The following is a 16,157-nucleotide window of genomic DNA, read 5'->3' as shown; positions in this document are numbered from 1 at the left end:
CTTCTCGATAGGGCACTACTGCATAGCAGAGCTCATTTGCACTGTTTGCTTGTGCTGCAGGTTACCTGTATCTGGCCATTGAATACGCTCCTCACGGAAACCTACTGGACTTCCTGCGTAAGAGCCGCGTGTTAGAGACTGACCCGGCCTTTGCCATCGCTAACAGCACCGCGTCCACGCTCTCCTCACAGCAGCTCCTGCACTTCGCTGCGGACGTGGCGCGAGGCATGGACTACCTGAGCCAGAAACAGGTGAGTGCAAGAAACACGCTCTCCTAATAGTGTCTCTGCAATAGGATTATTTCCAGGATTTTTCTCCATATAGTGACTTCAATGGGGTCCAACGGGTTGAAGGTCCAAATTGCAGTTTCAGTGCAGCTTCAAAGGCTCGACACGATCTCAGCCGAGGAATAAGAGTCTTATCTAGACAAAACATCAGCCATTTTATAACAAAATTAACATTTATTTACTTTTTAACCACAAATGCTCATCTTGCACCACCACGACTTCACGCATTACGTAATCACGTTGAAAGGACACGCGTACAGACCTAGTGTTTACAAAGTGAATGTACAAAGACAAAGACAAATGCCCTTTACAAAAAATAAATAAATAAATAAAAGGTTAAACAACGACTTTGGGCGATTTTGAAGTTGGAGGTGAAAATGAGTTGGAGGAGTTTTTCGCCCTACCCTGTATTTTCCACCTGCGTGACCTTTCCAACGTGATTACGTGGTGCTTCACAGAGGTATGCCTTATTCCTCTGCAGCTGCAATTTAGATCTTCAACCTGTTGGACCCCATTGAAGTCAAGTCAAGTCACATTTATTTATATTGCGCTTTTTACAATACAGATTGTTTCAAAGCAGCTTTACAGAGAGAACAGGAATATAATGCAAAAAAGTTAGTTTCCAGAAGAAAATAGCGTCACAGTCCAGCTTAAAGGGACACCAGGCAAGTCTGAGTGTTTTTTCTCTACGAAGCTCCCCCTAGTGTCTGGTAGTAAATGCTTTCAAACACTCTGTCGTAAAAACGAACTGTTGTCCCTCCCCCCTCGCCACGAGCAACCCAGCTGAGCAGAGGAACCGGCTATTTCAAAACCAGTTATGTCTACCGAGGCAAGTAAAGCAATATTTTCTTTCCAACTGATGGCGATTTTTTTATTTTTATTGTGTTGTCATGAATACTAGTATTTTTACCGGGAACGAACGATATGAACGAGGCGAACTACTGCTTTCGTGTTTGTTTGTTTTTGGGAGAGTGGGCATGAACATACAATCCCAAATCAGAAAAAGTTGGGACACTGTACAAATTGTGAATAAAAACAGAATGCAATGATGTGGAAGTTTCAAATTTCAATATTTTATTCAGAATACAACATAGATGACATATCAAATGTTTAAACTGAGAAAATGTATCATTTTAAGGGAAAAATAAGTTGATTTTAAATTTCATGTCATCAACACATTTCAAAAAAGTTGGGACAAGGCCATGTTTACCACTGTGTGGCATCCCCTCTTCTTTCTATAACAGTCTGCAAACGTCTGGGGACTGAGGAATAGGAATGTTGTCCCATTCTTGTCTAATACAGGCTTCTAGTTGCTCAACTGTCTTAGGTCTTCTTTGCCGTATCGTCCTCTTTATAATGCACCAAATGTTTCTATGGGTAAAAGATCTGGACTGCAGGCTGGCAATTTCATTACCCGGATCCTTCTTCTACGCAGCCATGATATTGTAATTGATGCAGTATGTGGTCTGGCATTGTCATGTTGGAAAATGCAAGGTCTTCCCTGAAAGAGACGACGTCTCTATGGGAGCATATGTTGTTCTAGAACTTGGATAAACCTTTCAGCATTGACGGTGCCTTTCCAGATGTGTAAGCTGCCCATGCCACACACACTCATGCAACCCACATACCATCAGAGATGCAGGCTTCTGAACTGAGTTCTGATAACAACTTGGGCTGTCCTTGTCCTCTTTAGTCCGGATGACATGGTGTCCCAGTTTTCCAAAAAGAACTTCAAATTTTGATTCGTCTGACCACAGAACAGTTTTCCACTTTGCCACAGTCTTTTTAATGAGCCTTGGCCCAGAGAAAATGCCTGCGCTTCTGGATCCTGTTTAGATATGGCTTCTTTTTTGACCCATAGAGTTTTAGCTGGCAACGGCGAATGGCACGGTGGATTGTGTTCACCGACAATGTGTTCTGGAAGTATTCCTGAGCCCATGTTGTGATTTCCATTACAGTAGCATTCCTGTATGTGATGCAGTGCCGTCTAAGGGCCCGAAGATCACGGGCATCCAGTATGGTTTTCCAGCCTTGACCCTTACGTACAGAGATTGTTCCAGATTCTCTGAATCTTTGGATGATATTATGCACTGTAGATGATGATAACTTCAAACTCTTTGCAATTTTTCTCTGAGAAACTCCTTTCTGATATTGCTCCACTATTTTTGGCCGCAGCATTGGGGGAATTGGTGATCCTCTGCCCATCTTGACTTCTGAGAGACACTGTCACTCTGAGAGGCTCTTTTTATACCCCATCATGTTGCCAATTGACCTAATAAGTTGCAAATTGTTCCTCCAGCCGTTCCTTATATGTACATTTAACTTTTCCGGCCTCTTATTGCTACCTGTCCCAACTTTTTTGGAATGTGTAGCTCTCATGAAATCCAAAATGGGCCAATATTTGGCATGACATTTCAAAATGTCTCACTTTCAACATTTGATATGTTATCTATATTCTGTTGTGAATAAAATATAAGTTTATGAGATTTGTAAATTACTCCATTCCTTTTTTACTCACAATTTGTACAGTGTCCCAACTTTTTCTGATTTGGGGTTGTAAAAAAATATATATCGGAGGCTAATATTTGTCTAAAGTTATATTAGCAAGGTCTATAAGTTAATCTGGTAGAATGACGGTTTACCTTTGCTTGTCTAAGAAAACATCAGAACGTTTTTTCAAGCTCGATCATGATATGTGCAACATGTTTATTGCCTATTATCAGACGCGTTGACTTAGTGACATAAAATAAAAGTGTAAGTTACACAAATAAAACCGACAGAGGAACGGCCAAACAACTAAGTTACAGAAATCAAACGTGTTTGCTAATGACAAAGCTAACATCAAAGTTATAGTATCTAGCGTACTAGTAAGCCCGTAACAGACAGCGATCATAATAAAAACCTTTACAGACAATAGCAAACATCCTGAGGTCACAATTACTTGAAATTTAAACATTAAACACAGTTTATTCCAAAGATACTTGCAACAGCAGCGAGCTCAGCATCCGTTTTGCAGGCTTCTGTTTCTCTCAGTTCTCGCCATTCTGAAAAAGCCGGTCCAATATTTACTCGAGTCTGACTTCTTGCTCGGTCAGTCTCCCGTTTCCTCTTTCGTTGGTCCTCCGACAAAGATTTCCTAGCTTTCTGCTTTTTTTTTTACAGGCTCAGCCATAACTCAATCTATCGTTGCCCTTTGCTTATAGCTAGCCGGTGCTTGCACAACTTTCTTCCCATATGTCAAATATCTATCTATAAATTACAGGAACGTCTGTCTGTCTGTCTGTGTGTCTGTCTGTCTGTGTGTGTGTCTGTTATTTGCATATCTCTCGAACCGTTAGTCCGATGGATTTCAAACTCGACAGGTGTCTTGCTACGGGCACGAGTAAGTGCAGTGCCAAGTTTGACGTTGTTTGGATGAGAAATGCAAAAGATATCGGTAAAAATACCAGTAAAAGAAGCACTTCGAAGGTTGTGGTTTAAAAATAAACATTCTGATATGAACACTCTGTCAGCTAAACTGTTTACTTCTGAATATTATATTTTATTCACGGCCATCATTTGTATCGAAGGAATATCCTGCCAAATTTAAATAAATAAATTAAATGATTAAAATGAAAATTAAAACCATATTAACGATTTCATTACAGAAAACAGCACGCAAAATATGTGACAAAATTGAGAATGAAATAAAATGATTTCATTTTCACAGCATTATCCCTGTCAAATTGAAAAATGAAATGCAATTGGTGATTTCACATTTCATTTTCACTACAGTCTCGCGGCAAGACTGCCAATATTAAAATGAAAAGCCAAACATGAAAAAGAAACTACAAATACAGTTTTTATAATGCTCTTTGGTAATGCTCACGCAATAATAGTGACACAATTCAAATACAAATGTAAATTTTCGTTTTCTTTTTAATTCCTCTTTTATTTCATTTTTCATTTTCGTTTTCATTTTCAAAGACAACCTGCATGCAAATTCTATGTTAATGAGTGGGTGTGGTTTATTCTAGTAACGGCGCTGAGACACGCCTTCTAGCTAAGTCATCGATGTCCCGCATGAGTTGAATGTGTGAAACGAAATTATTTAAATGTGATTATATTGTAATCGAGACGACGAGATATGGCGAAATCTGTTAGTGAGCTTTTGCGGGAAGCTGCCGCAGCATTAGAACATGGAAACAACCAGCCTGACCATGTTAGTTATGATGTTAGACTCAGACTAGACCATAATCGACGATGAGGTTCGTTCATGTATTAGGCTGTTTTGGAAATTCAACTATTTGGGTGTACAAAGGTCTTAGTAACACAGTTTCTACAATAATTATAGCCAGACATTAATACCCGCTAGCTTTAACCGAGGACCTCGGCCAATGTTTCATATTTGCGTCGTGCCTAACAACGCCCTTCAGCCGTGACTTATTCAGATACAGCACTAGCCTGTATATCTGTCCGCTGTTACGTGTCTTTTGGTTATTTTAAGTTTGTGTACTAAAAGAATCACAATGCTGATTTTCATTTCCAGTAACAACTTCTGGATGAGATCGAGAAAGCGAGTGTACCTGCGTTTACAGTAGCCTAGGCTAGATATTTCCTTCAGGTCAGTCCTATATATTCATAATAAAAAATCTGTTTGAATGTCCGGTGTGATATCTTGTACTTTTAACAGTTAATAGGGGTTGTCCGTGCTTATAGTCATGTCAGTTGCGTCTTTCTTCTCAAGTTTGAGTCATTTCAAAAGTCTTTACTGACTGACTGACTCACTCATTAAGACAGTCTTTGTCTCCATCTAATGGAGAAATAATGTAACTTCGTCTGTTGCTTTATGGTCACTGTCAGGGACTATTTTTTTTTCTCCAGCGGAATGAATTGGCTTTTTTAGTGATACATTTTACTTCATGATAGTTGCATAGATACATATGTTTCGGGATTAATATTTGTATTGCGTGGTAACCGTTTATAAAAGCAATAAGGTACTCTAGGCTATGGCGCTTTTCCACTGCATGGTACGGCACGGTTTGGCTCGGTACGGTTCGACTCGGCGCGGAACGGTTCGACTCGCTTCGCTTTTCCACTGCGTGGTACGACTCGACTCGGTACGGCACGGTTCGGTTCGCTTTAGCTCGGTTGCTTTTCCATTGCAGTTAGTACCGCTTCAAACTGGGTGTGGGACTGATCGTTAGTTGCCGCCTCTACTGCCATGACATCATTGTAAACGCGCCACATTTCAAAAGCACAACACAGGGGATGGTGCTCTTGATTCTCGGCATGTGGATGTTTTTAAATTAAATTAAACGTTCTTATAATGGTTTACTATATGGAAGGAAAATTCTTAACGTGTAATTAAACGTTGCGTTCATATTCTGGGCTCATCTGATTTTTTGTACATAGCATAGCCTACTTTGTTATGATTTTAGTATCATAATGATTAATAAATGCACGCACAATTATCCGTGAACTTGATTTGAACAAATGCCTTTCAACTTGTGTGTGCAAAATTCAGAATTAAATGAATGTGCAGCAATCTTTACAAATAGAGAATCTAGGCCTAATGTACTGTTTCAAACTAGCCTACTGCCATTAAAAAAGCGCATTTAGTTAATGTTATGTTATTTTTTTCCATCTGCCTATGTTGATTATGAAAAGTGAACAGCACGAGTAGAGAGACATGGAGCGAGTCGGAAATAATTTTGACCATTCATTAAGTTTTGTTTTGTAGAAAGCCTTTCTTTAAAGTGAATTTCGTTTTGTATAAATTGTATCTTAATATTAATATGTTTTTCATCAAACAATTGATGAAAAAACATCACATCCTCAAATACACAAAGCTTGAAATGTCTTTAAACGAAATAATTCAAAACAAAAAGAAATAGGCTACTCTCTTATAATCCATTATGTGCATTTCTCTCTATAGGCGCGTTTACTACGAATATGGCGATCGTCAACTTCACCTTTGCCATGCACAGACACTGACAGAAAACACTATTTTATAAATAAAAATCAGTGCACGCGTTTTTATAAAATTAAAACTTTAATTGTGATCATTAAAATAATTGAATATTAAATATTTTTTGGCCAAGTTTTGCTCATTTATTAATAGTATATATATATAGGCTATATATAGGCGTAATTGTAGCCTATTAAACTGAACAAGCGCAAAATTCAGCATTCAATCAAATTTTCAAAAAGACTTAATAATAATGTTATTTCAACATAATATCTCGTTATTTCGACATAATGTGCGTGCAACAAGCAAGATGTGCATTTGTAAATCCGGGGATGCGTGCATTGATTTTTATTTATAAAATAGTGTTTTCTGTCAGTGTCTGGCAAAGATGAAGTTGACGATCGCCATATTCGTAGTAAACGCGCCTAAAGAGAGAAATAACATTATTATTAAGTCTTTTTGAATATTTGATTGCTGAATTTAATAAAATTAAAACTTTGATTGTGATTATTAAAATTATTGAATATTAAATATTTTGTGGCCAAGTTTTGCTCATTTATTAATAATAATAATAATAATAATAATATTATATATATAATAATATTATATATATATATAATAGGGGTGTGACGAGACGCTTACTCCACGAGACGAGACGAGACACGAGATTGGGTTCACGAGAACGAGACAAGACGAGATTTTTAAACAATTTTTAAGAAATCCTCAATGATAAAATATATGAATGGGAAATAGTCTTTTATTCAACTGAAAATCACAAAATGCAAAACAATTTAGGTGCATTTTGAAATCAACTTGTAATGAATGTTATTTTACTTCTATTTTAAAGAATTCTATGCAGTAAAGGACATGCAAACACTGCTAAATGTTTTGCTATAAACTCTACCGTCTGGCTTCTCCCCTGTACGATTTCACATGAGAAATCTAACTCCTTTCCACAAATCGAACATAAAAAAATAAAACAGTATAAATAAAATAAATATTAATAACTGAAATAACACTTTAAATGCAAACAGTAAGTGTGTATCCATAATCAAAGTAGGCTACTGCTCTCTCAAAACTACAAGTTCAAACAGAAACAATTTTTTTTTTCTTCAAGCATGAAAAAGAGATAAATTAACTACACAGAACAGCCTAAGATAATGGTCATGTTCTTTTTCAAGAATATAAGCATGTCAACGATTTCTGGCAGTAGTTGAGACCTTTGGGCAGTACTAGGGCTGCACGATATGAGGAAAAGCTGCGATGTGCGATCATTGTTTAATATTGCGATGTCGATATGACTTGTGATATGTGAATGTTATTTATACTGTTCTCATGTCTCAGTGCTTTAATAGGTTCTTTGCGCGATAGGTCAAATGTTTATTACCATGCCTGGTTCAGATTACACTATTTTAGCGCGATTTTGGCACGATCCGTTTCGTGGAGTTTCGTGGAGATTCGTGAAGGACAACGGGCGTCGGGACGCAAGATTCGATCGTTTCATTTCGTGTGTCATAGTGGGCGACGACAAGCTACGCGTCTGCAATGCTTCAGGACATCACGACAGAAAAACTAGCATGTTTAACTTTAACGGTCCTCCACGACGGATTGAGAGTGAGTGAGAGTGCGAGCAACAGTGTGCGTGTGTTTGCGCGCGCGCATGAGTGAGTGAGTGAGCGAGGGACAGTGTGTGTGTGTGTGTGCATGGAGTGTGTGTGTGATTGGCCCGGCACACAAATGATTTAAAAGTGGCAGGGGCATCTTCAATAATTTCACCCTCATGCTCCATCACGCTGACATCACAACAACTCACGAGACAAAGTTTAACCTCGACGAGAAATCTCGACGCGTTTTAATCTCGCGAGATCTCGTCATACTCATTAACATAGAATTTGCATGCAGGTTGTCTTTGAAAATGAAAACGAAAATGAAAACTGAAATAAAAGAGGAATAAAAATGAAAACGAAAATTTACATTTGTATTTGAATTGTGTCACTATTATTGCGTGAGCATTACTAAAGAGCATTATAAAAACTGTATTTGTAGTTTCTTTTTCACGTTTGGCTTTTCATTTTAATATTGGCAGTTTTGCCGCGAGACTGTAGTGAAAATGAAATGTGAAATCACCAATTGCATTTTATTTTTCAATTTGACAGGGATAATGCTGTGAAAATGAAATCATTTTATTTCATTCTCAATTTTGTCACATATTTTGAGTGCTGTTTTCTGTAATGAAATCGTTAATATGGTTTTAATTTTCATTTTAATCATTTAATTTATTTATTTAAATTTGGCAGGATATTCCTTCCATACATTTGTAGTAACCTATTCACAAACTGTTTGCTCAAGCGTAGCATTTTTTCGGAGTTCACTGTGTAGCCTGCTCCCTGAAATCTGTAAGTCACCTACACCGTTTACTTCTGTATATTATATCTATCTATAAATTACGGGAACGTCTTTGTGTGTATGTGTGTGTGTGTGATTCGCATATCTCTCGAACCGTTATTCCTATGGATTTCAAACTTGACAGGTGTCTCGCTACGGGCATGAGTAAGTGCAGTGCCAAGTTTGACATTGTTTGGATTAAAAATGCAAAAAATATCTGTAAATATATATCAGTAAAAGAAGCACACACTGGCTTTTGCCGCTCTAGCCACTCTGGCTTTTGACCCTCACAGAGAGGGTCGAAGAAAGCAGTGGAGCTTAAGTAGCGTTTTCTTGGAGTTCCCTGTGTAGCCTGCTCCCTGAATCGTGTAGTTCAATGTTCCACATTTATTGTATGTCATTATGTCAGTATCAGTATTTGCTTTCTACCATGCACAAATAAAAATGTCACTGAACTTTTGCTGTGCAATTGTAACAATGAGCACTCAAACACACCAAACCAACAATTACTAAAAACACACACAAAAAAAACGTTTCCACGGCATTTTGCACTAGTCTATCTATAAATTACAGAAACGTCTTTCTGTCTGTGTGTGTGTCTGTTATTCGCATATCTCTCGAACCATTAGTCCGATGGATTTCAAACTTGACAGGTGTCTTGCTACGGGCACGAGTAAGTGCAGTGCCAAATTTGACATTGTTTGGATTAGAAATGCTAAAGATATCATTAAATATATAATTTTTAAAAGGTTGTGGTTTAAAAAAAACATTCTGACATTAGAGGGTTGTATCGGTCAAAAAAGCCCCAAGAAGGTTGTGGTTTAAAAATAAACATTCTGACATAAACACTCTGTCAGCTACACTGTTTGCTTCTGAATATTATATTTTATTCACAGCCATCATTTGTAGTAACCTATTCACAAACTGTTTGCTCAAGCGTAGCATTTTTTCGGAGTTCACTGTGTAGCCTGCTCCCTGAATCGTTGCGTTTACTTCTGTATATTATATCTATCCATAAATTGCGGGATGTCTTTCTGTCTGTGTGTCTGTGTGTGTGTCTGTGTGTGTGTGTGTGTGTGTGTGTGTGTCAAGTCAAGTCATCTTCATTTATATAGCGCTTTTAACAATGTAGATTGTTTCGAAGCAGCTTTACAGAGATAAGCATATAATTTAAGGTCACAGAGATTGTGTTGGCTTTACAGCAGAGTTAAGTTATTTTCCAGCTAAAGTTAGTTTTGATTGATTCGCTTCCGTCTCAACGATCATTTGTTATTAAATTAGGGGCCGCTAAGACAACACCATTCCCTCTACACAGACTTTAAACGTGAACCTGTGAGAAACGCTGATGGCGTTCACATGCGCATTTAGAATGGGTTCTATAGTTATGTGCGTTTGAAAATACGCAGGTTTGGAATTCCCTACAAGCCAAGCCTAAACAAAGTACTTGTCTTTCCTTATAAATTTTGATAAAGAATTTTATTTTATTTTGTTGCTTTGGGGTAGGAACGCGAAACGAATTTTCCCGACAACGCCTTATCTGTATAGTGGTAGTGGGATCCTCCATAGGGAGAGACTAGTTGGCACTTCACCACTGCGTTGTCATCGGTCCAGGTGAAGGTCCTTCGTCAGATCTGGATACGGCCTGGATCCGGCAGGCTGCAGGAAAACCTCGGGATAAACACAGACACTAAAATTAGCGTAGATGCCATTCATCTCATGATGTAACAAGTACATCAGGATTTATGGGAAGGTGTTCCCGGTTCCGGCTGACCTAATCTATGCAGCCTAACATTGAATTATAGAAGTCTATAATGTATTATGTGAATGCTAGGTCAAAGAGATGTGTCTTTAATCTGGCTTTGAACTGACAGAGTGTGTCTGCTTCCCGGACAATGGTAGGAAGACTGTTCCAGAGTTTTGGTGCTAAATAGGAAAAGGATCTACCGCCAGCAGTGTGTGTGTGTGTGTGTGTGTGTCTGTGTGTGTTATTCGCATATCTCTCAAAGCATTAGCCTGATGGATTTCAAGTCAAGTCAAGTCATCTTCATTTATATAGCGCTTTTAACAATGTAGATTGTTTCAAAGCAGCTTTACAGAGATAAACGTATAATTTATGGTAACAGAGATTGTTTTGGCTTTATAGCGGTTCTTTAGTAAAGTTATTTTCCAGCTAAGGTTAGTTATGATTGATTCGCTTCCGTTGCAACAATCATTTGTTATTAAATTAGGGGCCGCTAAGACGACACAATTCTCTCTACATAGACTTTAAACGCGAACAGTGCCGGCCCGAGCCTTTTGGGGACACACTGCCTCGCTGCCTGCTGTGAGTGTGTTTGTTTGCTTCGGTGCTGTAAGCTCCGTCTTAGCCTTGTATTTCTTTGTTTTGAACCATCATTTTACTACCATTTCTAGTTGTTTATACTACTACATTTTACCCAACATCTCAGATTAACCTGATATCGCTAGCTTCTGTTATTAGTACTACTAGCACAAAACGCTAGTAATTCGCTAGCCTGTTAACGCGCCACCCGTGCGTTCAGCTATTTTTATTTATTTATTTTTCTCTCGCGCGTCCGCGCCTTTGAGTTCATAAAAGCTCAGGTGAGCAAGAATCAGTCAACAAACACGGTGAGTAATGTCTTGTCCTGTTATTGTCACTTGCACTTCATGTCACATGTTTAGCATAGACTTCTCTGTCGGCAATATAGGATTTATATGTGATAAATGTAAGGAGACAGTTAGGTTGACAGAGAAGATTTCAGAATTAGAAACACGCATCCAAACTTTAAGTCAAGTCAAGTCATCTTCATTTATATAGCGCTTTTAACAATGTAGATTGTCTCAAAGCAGCTTTACAGAGATAAGCGTATAATTTAAGGTAACAGAGATTGTTTCGGCTTTACAGCAGAGTTAAGTTATTTCCATCTAAAGTTAGTTTTAATTGATTTGGTTCCGTCGCAATGATCATTTGTTATTAGATTAGGGGCCGCTAAGACGACACCATTCTCTCTACACAGACTTTAAACGCGAACCTGTGAGAAACGCTGATGGCGTTCACATGAGCATTTAGAATGGGTTCTATAGTTATGTGCGTTAGAATATACGCAGGTTTGGAATTCCGTACAAGCCAAGCCTAAACAAAATACTTGTCTTTCCTTATAAATTTTGATAAGGAATTTTATTTTATTTGTTGCTTTGGGGTAGACCGCGAGACGAATTTTCCCGACAACGCCTTATCTGTAGAGTGGTAGAGGGATCCTCCATAGGGAGAGACTAGTTGGCACTTCAGCACTGCGTTGTCATCGGTCCAGGTGAAGGTCCTTCGTCAGATCTGGATACGGCCTGGATCCGGCAGGCTGCAGGAAAAACCTTGGGATAAACACAGACACTAAAATTAGCGTAGATGCCATTCTTCTCATGATGTAACGAGTACATCAGGATTTTTGGGAAGTGTTCCCGGTTCCGGCTGACCTAATCTATGCAGCATAACATTAAATTATAGAAGTCTATAATGTATTATGTGAAAGCTAGGTCAAAGAGATGTGTCTTTAATCTGGCTTTGAACTGACAGAGTGTGTCTGCTTCCCGGACAATGGTAGGAAGACTGTTCCAGAGTTTTGGTGCTAAATAGGAAAAGGATCTACCGCCAGCAGTGGATTTTGATATTCTAGGTATAATCAACTGGCCGGAATTTTGAGATCGTAATAGACGTGACGGACTATAATGCGTTAAGAGCTCGCTCAAGTACTGCGGAGCTAAACCATTCAGTGCTTTGTAAGTAATCAGCAATATTTTAAAATTTATGCGATGTTTAATAGGGAGCCAATGCAGTTTTGACAGAACTGGGCTAATATGGTCATACTTCCTGGTTCTGGTAAGAACTCGAGCTGCTGCGTTTTGAACCAGCTGTAGTTTGTTTATTAAGCGTGCAGGGCAACCACCTAGTAGAGCATTACAATAATCTAGCCTTGAGGTCATGAACGCATGAACTAATTGTTCCGCATTTGTCAATGAGAGCATATGACGTAATTTAGATATATTTTTAAGATGGAAAAATGCAGTTTTACAGATACTAGACACGTGACTTTCAAATGAAAGATTGGTATCAAAGAGCACACCCAGGTTCCTAACCGACGACGAAGACTTAACAGAGCAGCCATCAAGTGTTAGACAGTATTCTAGGTTATTACGTGAGGAAGTTTTTTGTCCAATAATTAGAAACTCTGTTTTTTCAGAATTTAGAAGTAGGAAATTACAAGTCATCCAATTTTTTATATCCGCTATGCATTCCGTTAATTTTGTGAATTGATAAGTTTCGTTAGGTTTTGAAGAAATATAGAGCTGAGTATCATCGGCATAACAGTGAAAGCTAATGCCATGTTTCCTAATGATATCTCCTAAGGGTAGCATGTACAGAGTGAACAGCAGCGGTCCTAGTACTGAGCCTTGTGGTACGCCATACTGAACTTGTGATCGATGAGACATCTCATCATTTACTGCTACAAACTGATAACGGTCAGATAAGTATGATTTAAACCATGCTAGTGCATTTCCCGTAATGCCAACATAATGTTCTAATCTATTTAAAAGAACGTTGTGGTCGATGGTGTCAAATGCAGCACTAAGATCGAGTAACACTAATAGAGAGATACAACCACGATCGGATGATAAGAGCAAATCATTTGTGACTCTAACGAGAGCTGTTTCGGTACTATGGTACGGTCTAAATCCGGACTGGAAATCCTCGCAGATATCATTTTTTTCAAGAAAGGAACACAGTTGTGAGGATACTGCCTTTTCTAATATCTTTGACAGAAAGGGTAGATTCGAGATCAGCCTGTAATTGACTAATTCTGAAGGATCAAGTTGCGTTTTTTTAACAAGCGGTTTAATCAAAGCCAGCTTAAAGTTTTTTGGTACGTATCCTAGAGACAAAGACGAATTAATGATATTAAGAAGAGGATCTATGACCTCTGGAAGTATTTCTTTCAGTAGCTTAGTCGGTATAGGGTCTAACATACATGTTGTAGATTTAGATGATTTAATGAGTTTAGTAAATTCTTCCTCTTCTATAGCAACGAATGAATCAAATTTTTCCTCAGGGAGACTACAATGCACTGCCTGATGCGATACTGTAGTAGACGGTTGCATAGTTATAATTTTGTCCCTGATATTATCAATCTTATAAGTGAAGAAGTTCATAAAGTCATTACTGCTGTGTTGCTTGGAAACTTCGGTGCTTGAAGCTTTATTTTTCGTTAGTTTAGCCACCGTTTCAAATAAATACCTAGGATTATGTTTATTTTCTTCTAATAGGGTTGAAAAATAAGCAGATCTAGTAGCTTTTAAAGCCTCTCTGTAAGTAATTGAGCTCTCTTTCCATGAAATGCGAAATACCTCTAGTTTTGTTTTCTTCCAGTTGCGCTCCATTTTTCTGGCTGCTCTCTTAAGGGCCCGAGTGTGCTCGTTGTACCACGGCGTTGGACTATTTTCTTTAATCTTCTTTAAGCGCAACGGAGCAACTGTGTCTAAAGTGCTGGAAAAGAGAGAGTTAAACGTTTCTGTTGTAATATCTAGTTCTTCTAAGCTATCTGAGATGCTGAGATGATGAAACTGATTAGGAAGATTATTAATAAAGCAATCTTTAGTAGCAGAAGTGATAGGTCTCACATATTTGAAACACGGAGTCGGCTTTGCAGCCTTGGCTAAATGCAAATTACACAAGACTAGATAATGATCTGAGATGTCATCGCTCTGCTGCAGAATTTCAACGGCATCCACATCTATTCCGTGTGATAATATTAGATCTAGAGTATGATTACGACGATGAGTAGGTCCTGACACGTGTTGTCTAACTCCAATTGAATTTACAATGTCTTTAAATGCCAATCCCAATGCATCTTTTTCATTATCGATGTGTATATTAAAATCACCAACAATTAGTACTTTATCTGCAGTCAATATTAATTCTGATAGAAAGTCCGCAAATTCTTTGATAAAGTCTGTATGGTGCCCTGGTGGCCTGTATACAGTAGCCAGCACAAATCTCAAACGTGATTTATCGTTTACACTATATATTTTTACATTAAGCACCAATGCTTCAAAAGAATTATATTTAAAACTTGATTTCTTAGTGGTTTTGAAACTATTACTATAGATTACAGCAACACCACCCCCTTTGCGTTTCAGACGAGGCTCATGTTTATAACAGTAATCTTGCGGGGTTGATTCATTTAAAGTAATGTAATCGTTTGGTTTTAGCCAGGTTTCTGTCAAACACAGCACATCTAGGTTATTATCTGAAATCATATCGTTAACAACGAGTGCTTTTGAAGTAAGCGATCGAATATTCAGCAACCCAAGCTTTAGCATTTGCTCATCTGTATTATAGCTGTTTTTTATTTGTTGAACATCAATTAAATTTTTAACCTTAGTTGGGTTTAAACGTTTTTTGGATTTCCAAATTCGGGGAACAGACACAGTCTCTATATGATGATAGCTAGGTGAAAGAGGCTCTATGTGATGGGATTTATCTGACCTTGGTGACGCGAGGCCGCTAGCAGACGGTCGGTTAAGCCAGTCTGTCTGCTTCCTGACCTGAGCCCCAGATTGTCATGTTTGAGCTCTAAGACTATGAGCCATATTACTAGAGAGAAGAGCAGCACCATCCCAGGAGGGATGAATACCATCTCTTTTCAACAGGTCAGGTTTGCCCCAAAAACTTTTCCAATTGTCTATGAATTCTATATTATTAAGCGGACACCACCGAGACAGCCAACCGTTAAGCGAACATAATCTAATAACTATCTCATCACTCCTGCGAACAGGAAGGGGGCCAGAGCAAATTACAGTCCTTGACATCGTACTTGCAAGTTCACACACCTCTTTAATATTAATTTTGGTGATCTCCGACTGGCGGAGTCGAACATCATTAGTGCCGACATGAATAATGATCTTAGAGAATTTACGATTAGCATTAGCCAGCACTTTTAAATTTGCTTTGATGTCAGGCGCTCTGGCTCCCGGCAAACATGTGACTATGGTGGTTGGTGTCTCTATTTTCACGTTCCGTGTAATAGAATCGCCAATAACTAGGGCACAATCATTCTCAGTGGGTGTTTCACTGAGCGGGGCAAATCGATTTGTTATGGTAATCGGAATGGAAGAGTGGTTTTTAGATCCGCGACTAGAGCGATCCCTCACTGTCACCCATTTGCCCGGCTGCACGGGCTCTACTTCAGCCAGAACCGACTCATGTAAAGTGTTCACTATGCTATGCGCATCCAAAACATCTAAAGCACTAGCACTCTTACTATCCTCAATTAAAGTTTGGATGCGTGTTTCTAATTCTGAAATCTTCTCTGTCAACCTAACTGTCTCCTTACATTTATCACATATAAATCCTATATCGTCGACAGAGAAGCCTATACTAAACATGTGACATGAAGTGCAAGTGACAATAACAGGACAAGACATTACTCACCGTGTTTGTTGACTGATTCTTACTCACCTGAGCTTTTTATGAACTCAAAGGC

General features: G+C 38.5%; 1 protein-coding gene across 2 annotated transcripts in view; it reads left to right on the top strand.

Annotated features, from left to right (window-relative positions):
- tek (TEK tyrosine kinase, endothelial) overlaps positions 1-16,157 on the top strand; it is a 52,688-nt gene that overhangs the window by 26,863 nt on the left and 9,668 nt on the right. For both annotated transcript variants that reach the window (XR_014030212.1, XM_081365608.1), the window contains exon 17: positions 61-251. Coding sequence is in view for 1 of the 2 variants with exons in the window: in XM_081365608.1 (XP_081221734.1) it covers positions 61-251 (191 nt within the window). In the remaining variant the exon portion in view is untranslated. The remainder of the gene's footprint in view (positions 1-60; positions 252-16,157) is intronic.

This window comes from Scardinius erythrophthalmus, assembly GCF_964197995.2.
Source record: "Scardinius erythrophthalmus genome assembly, chromosome: 5".
Classification (NCBI taxonomy): Eukaryota; Metazoa; Chordata; class Actinopteri; order Cypriniformes; family Leuciscidae; genus Scardinius; species Scardinius erythrophthalmus.
This window is presented reverse-complemented; position numbering and strand designations above follow the sequence as displayed.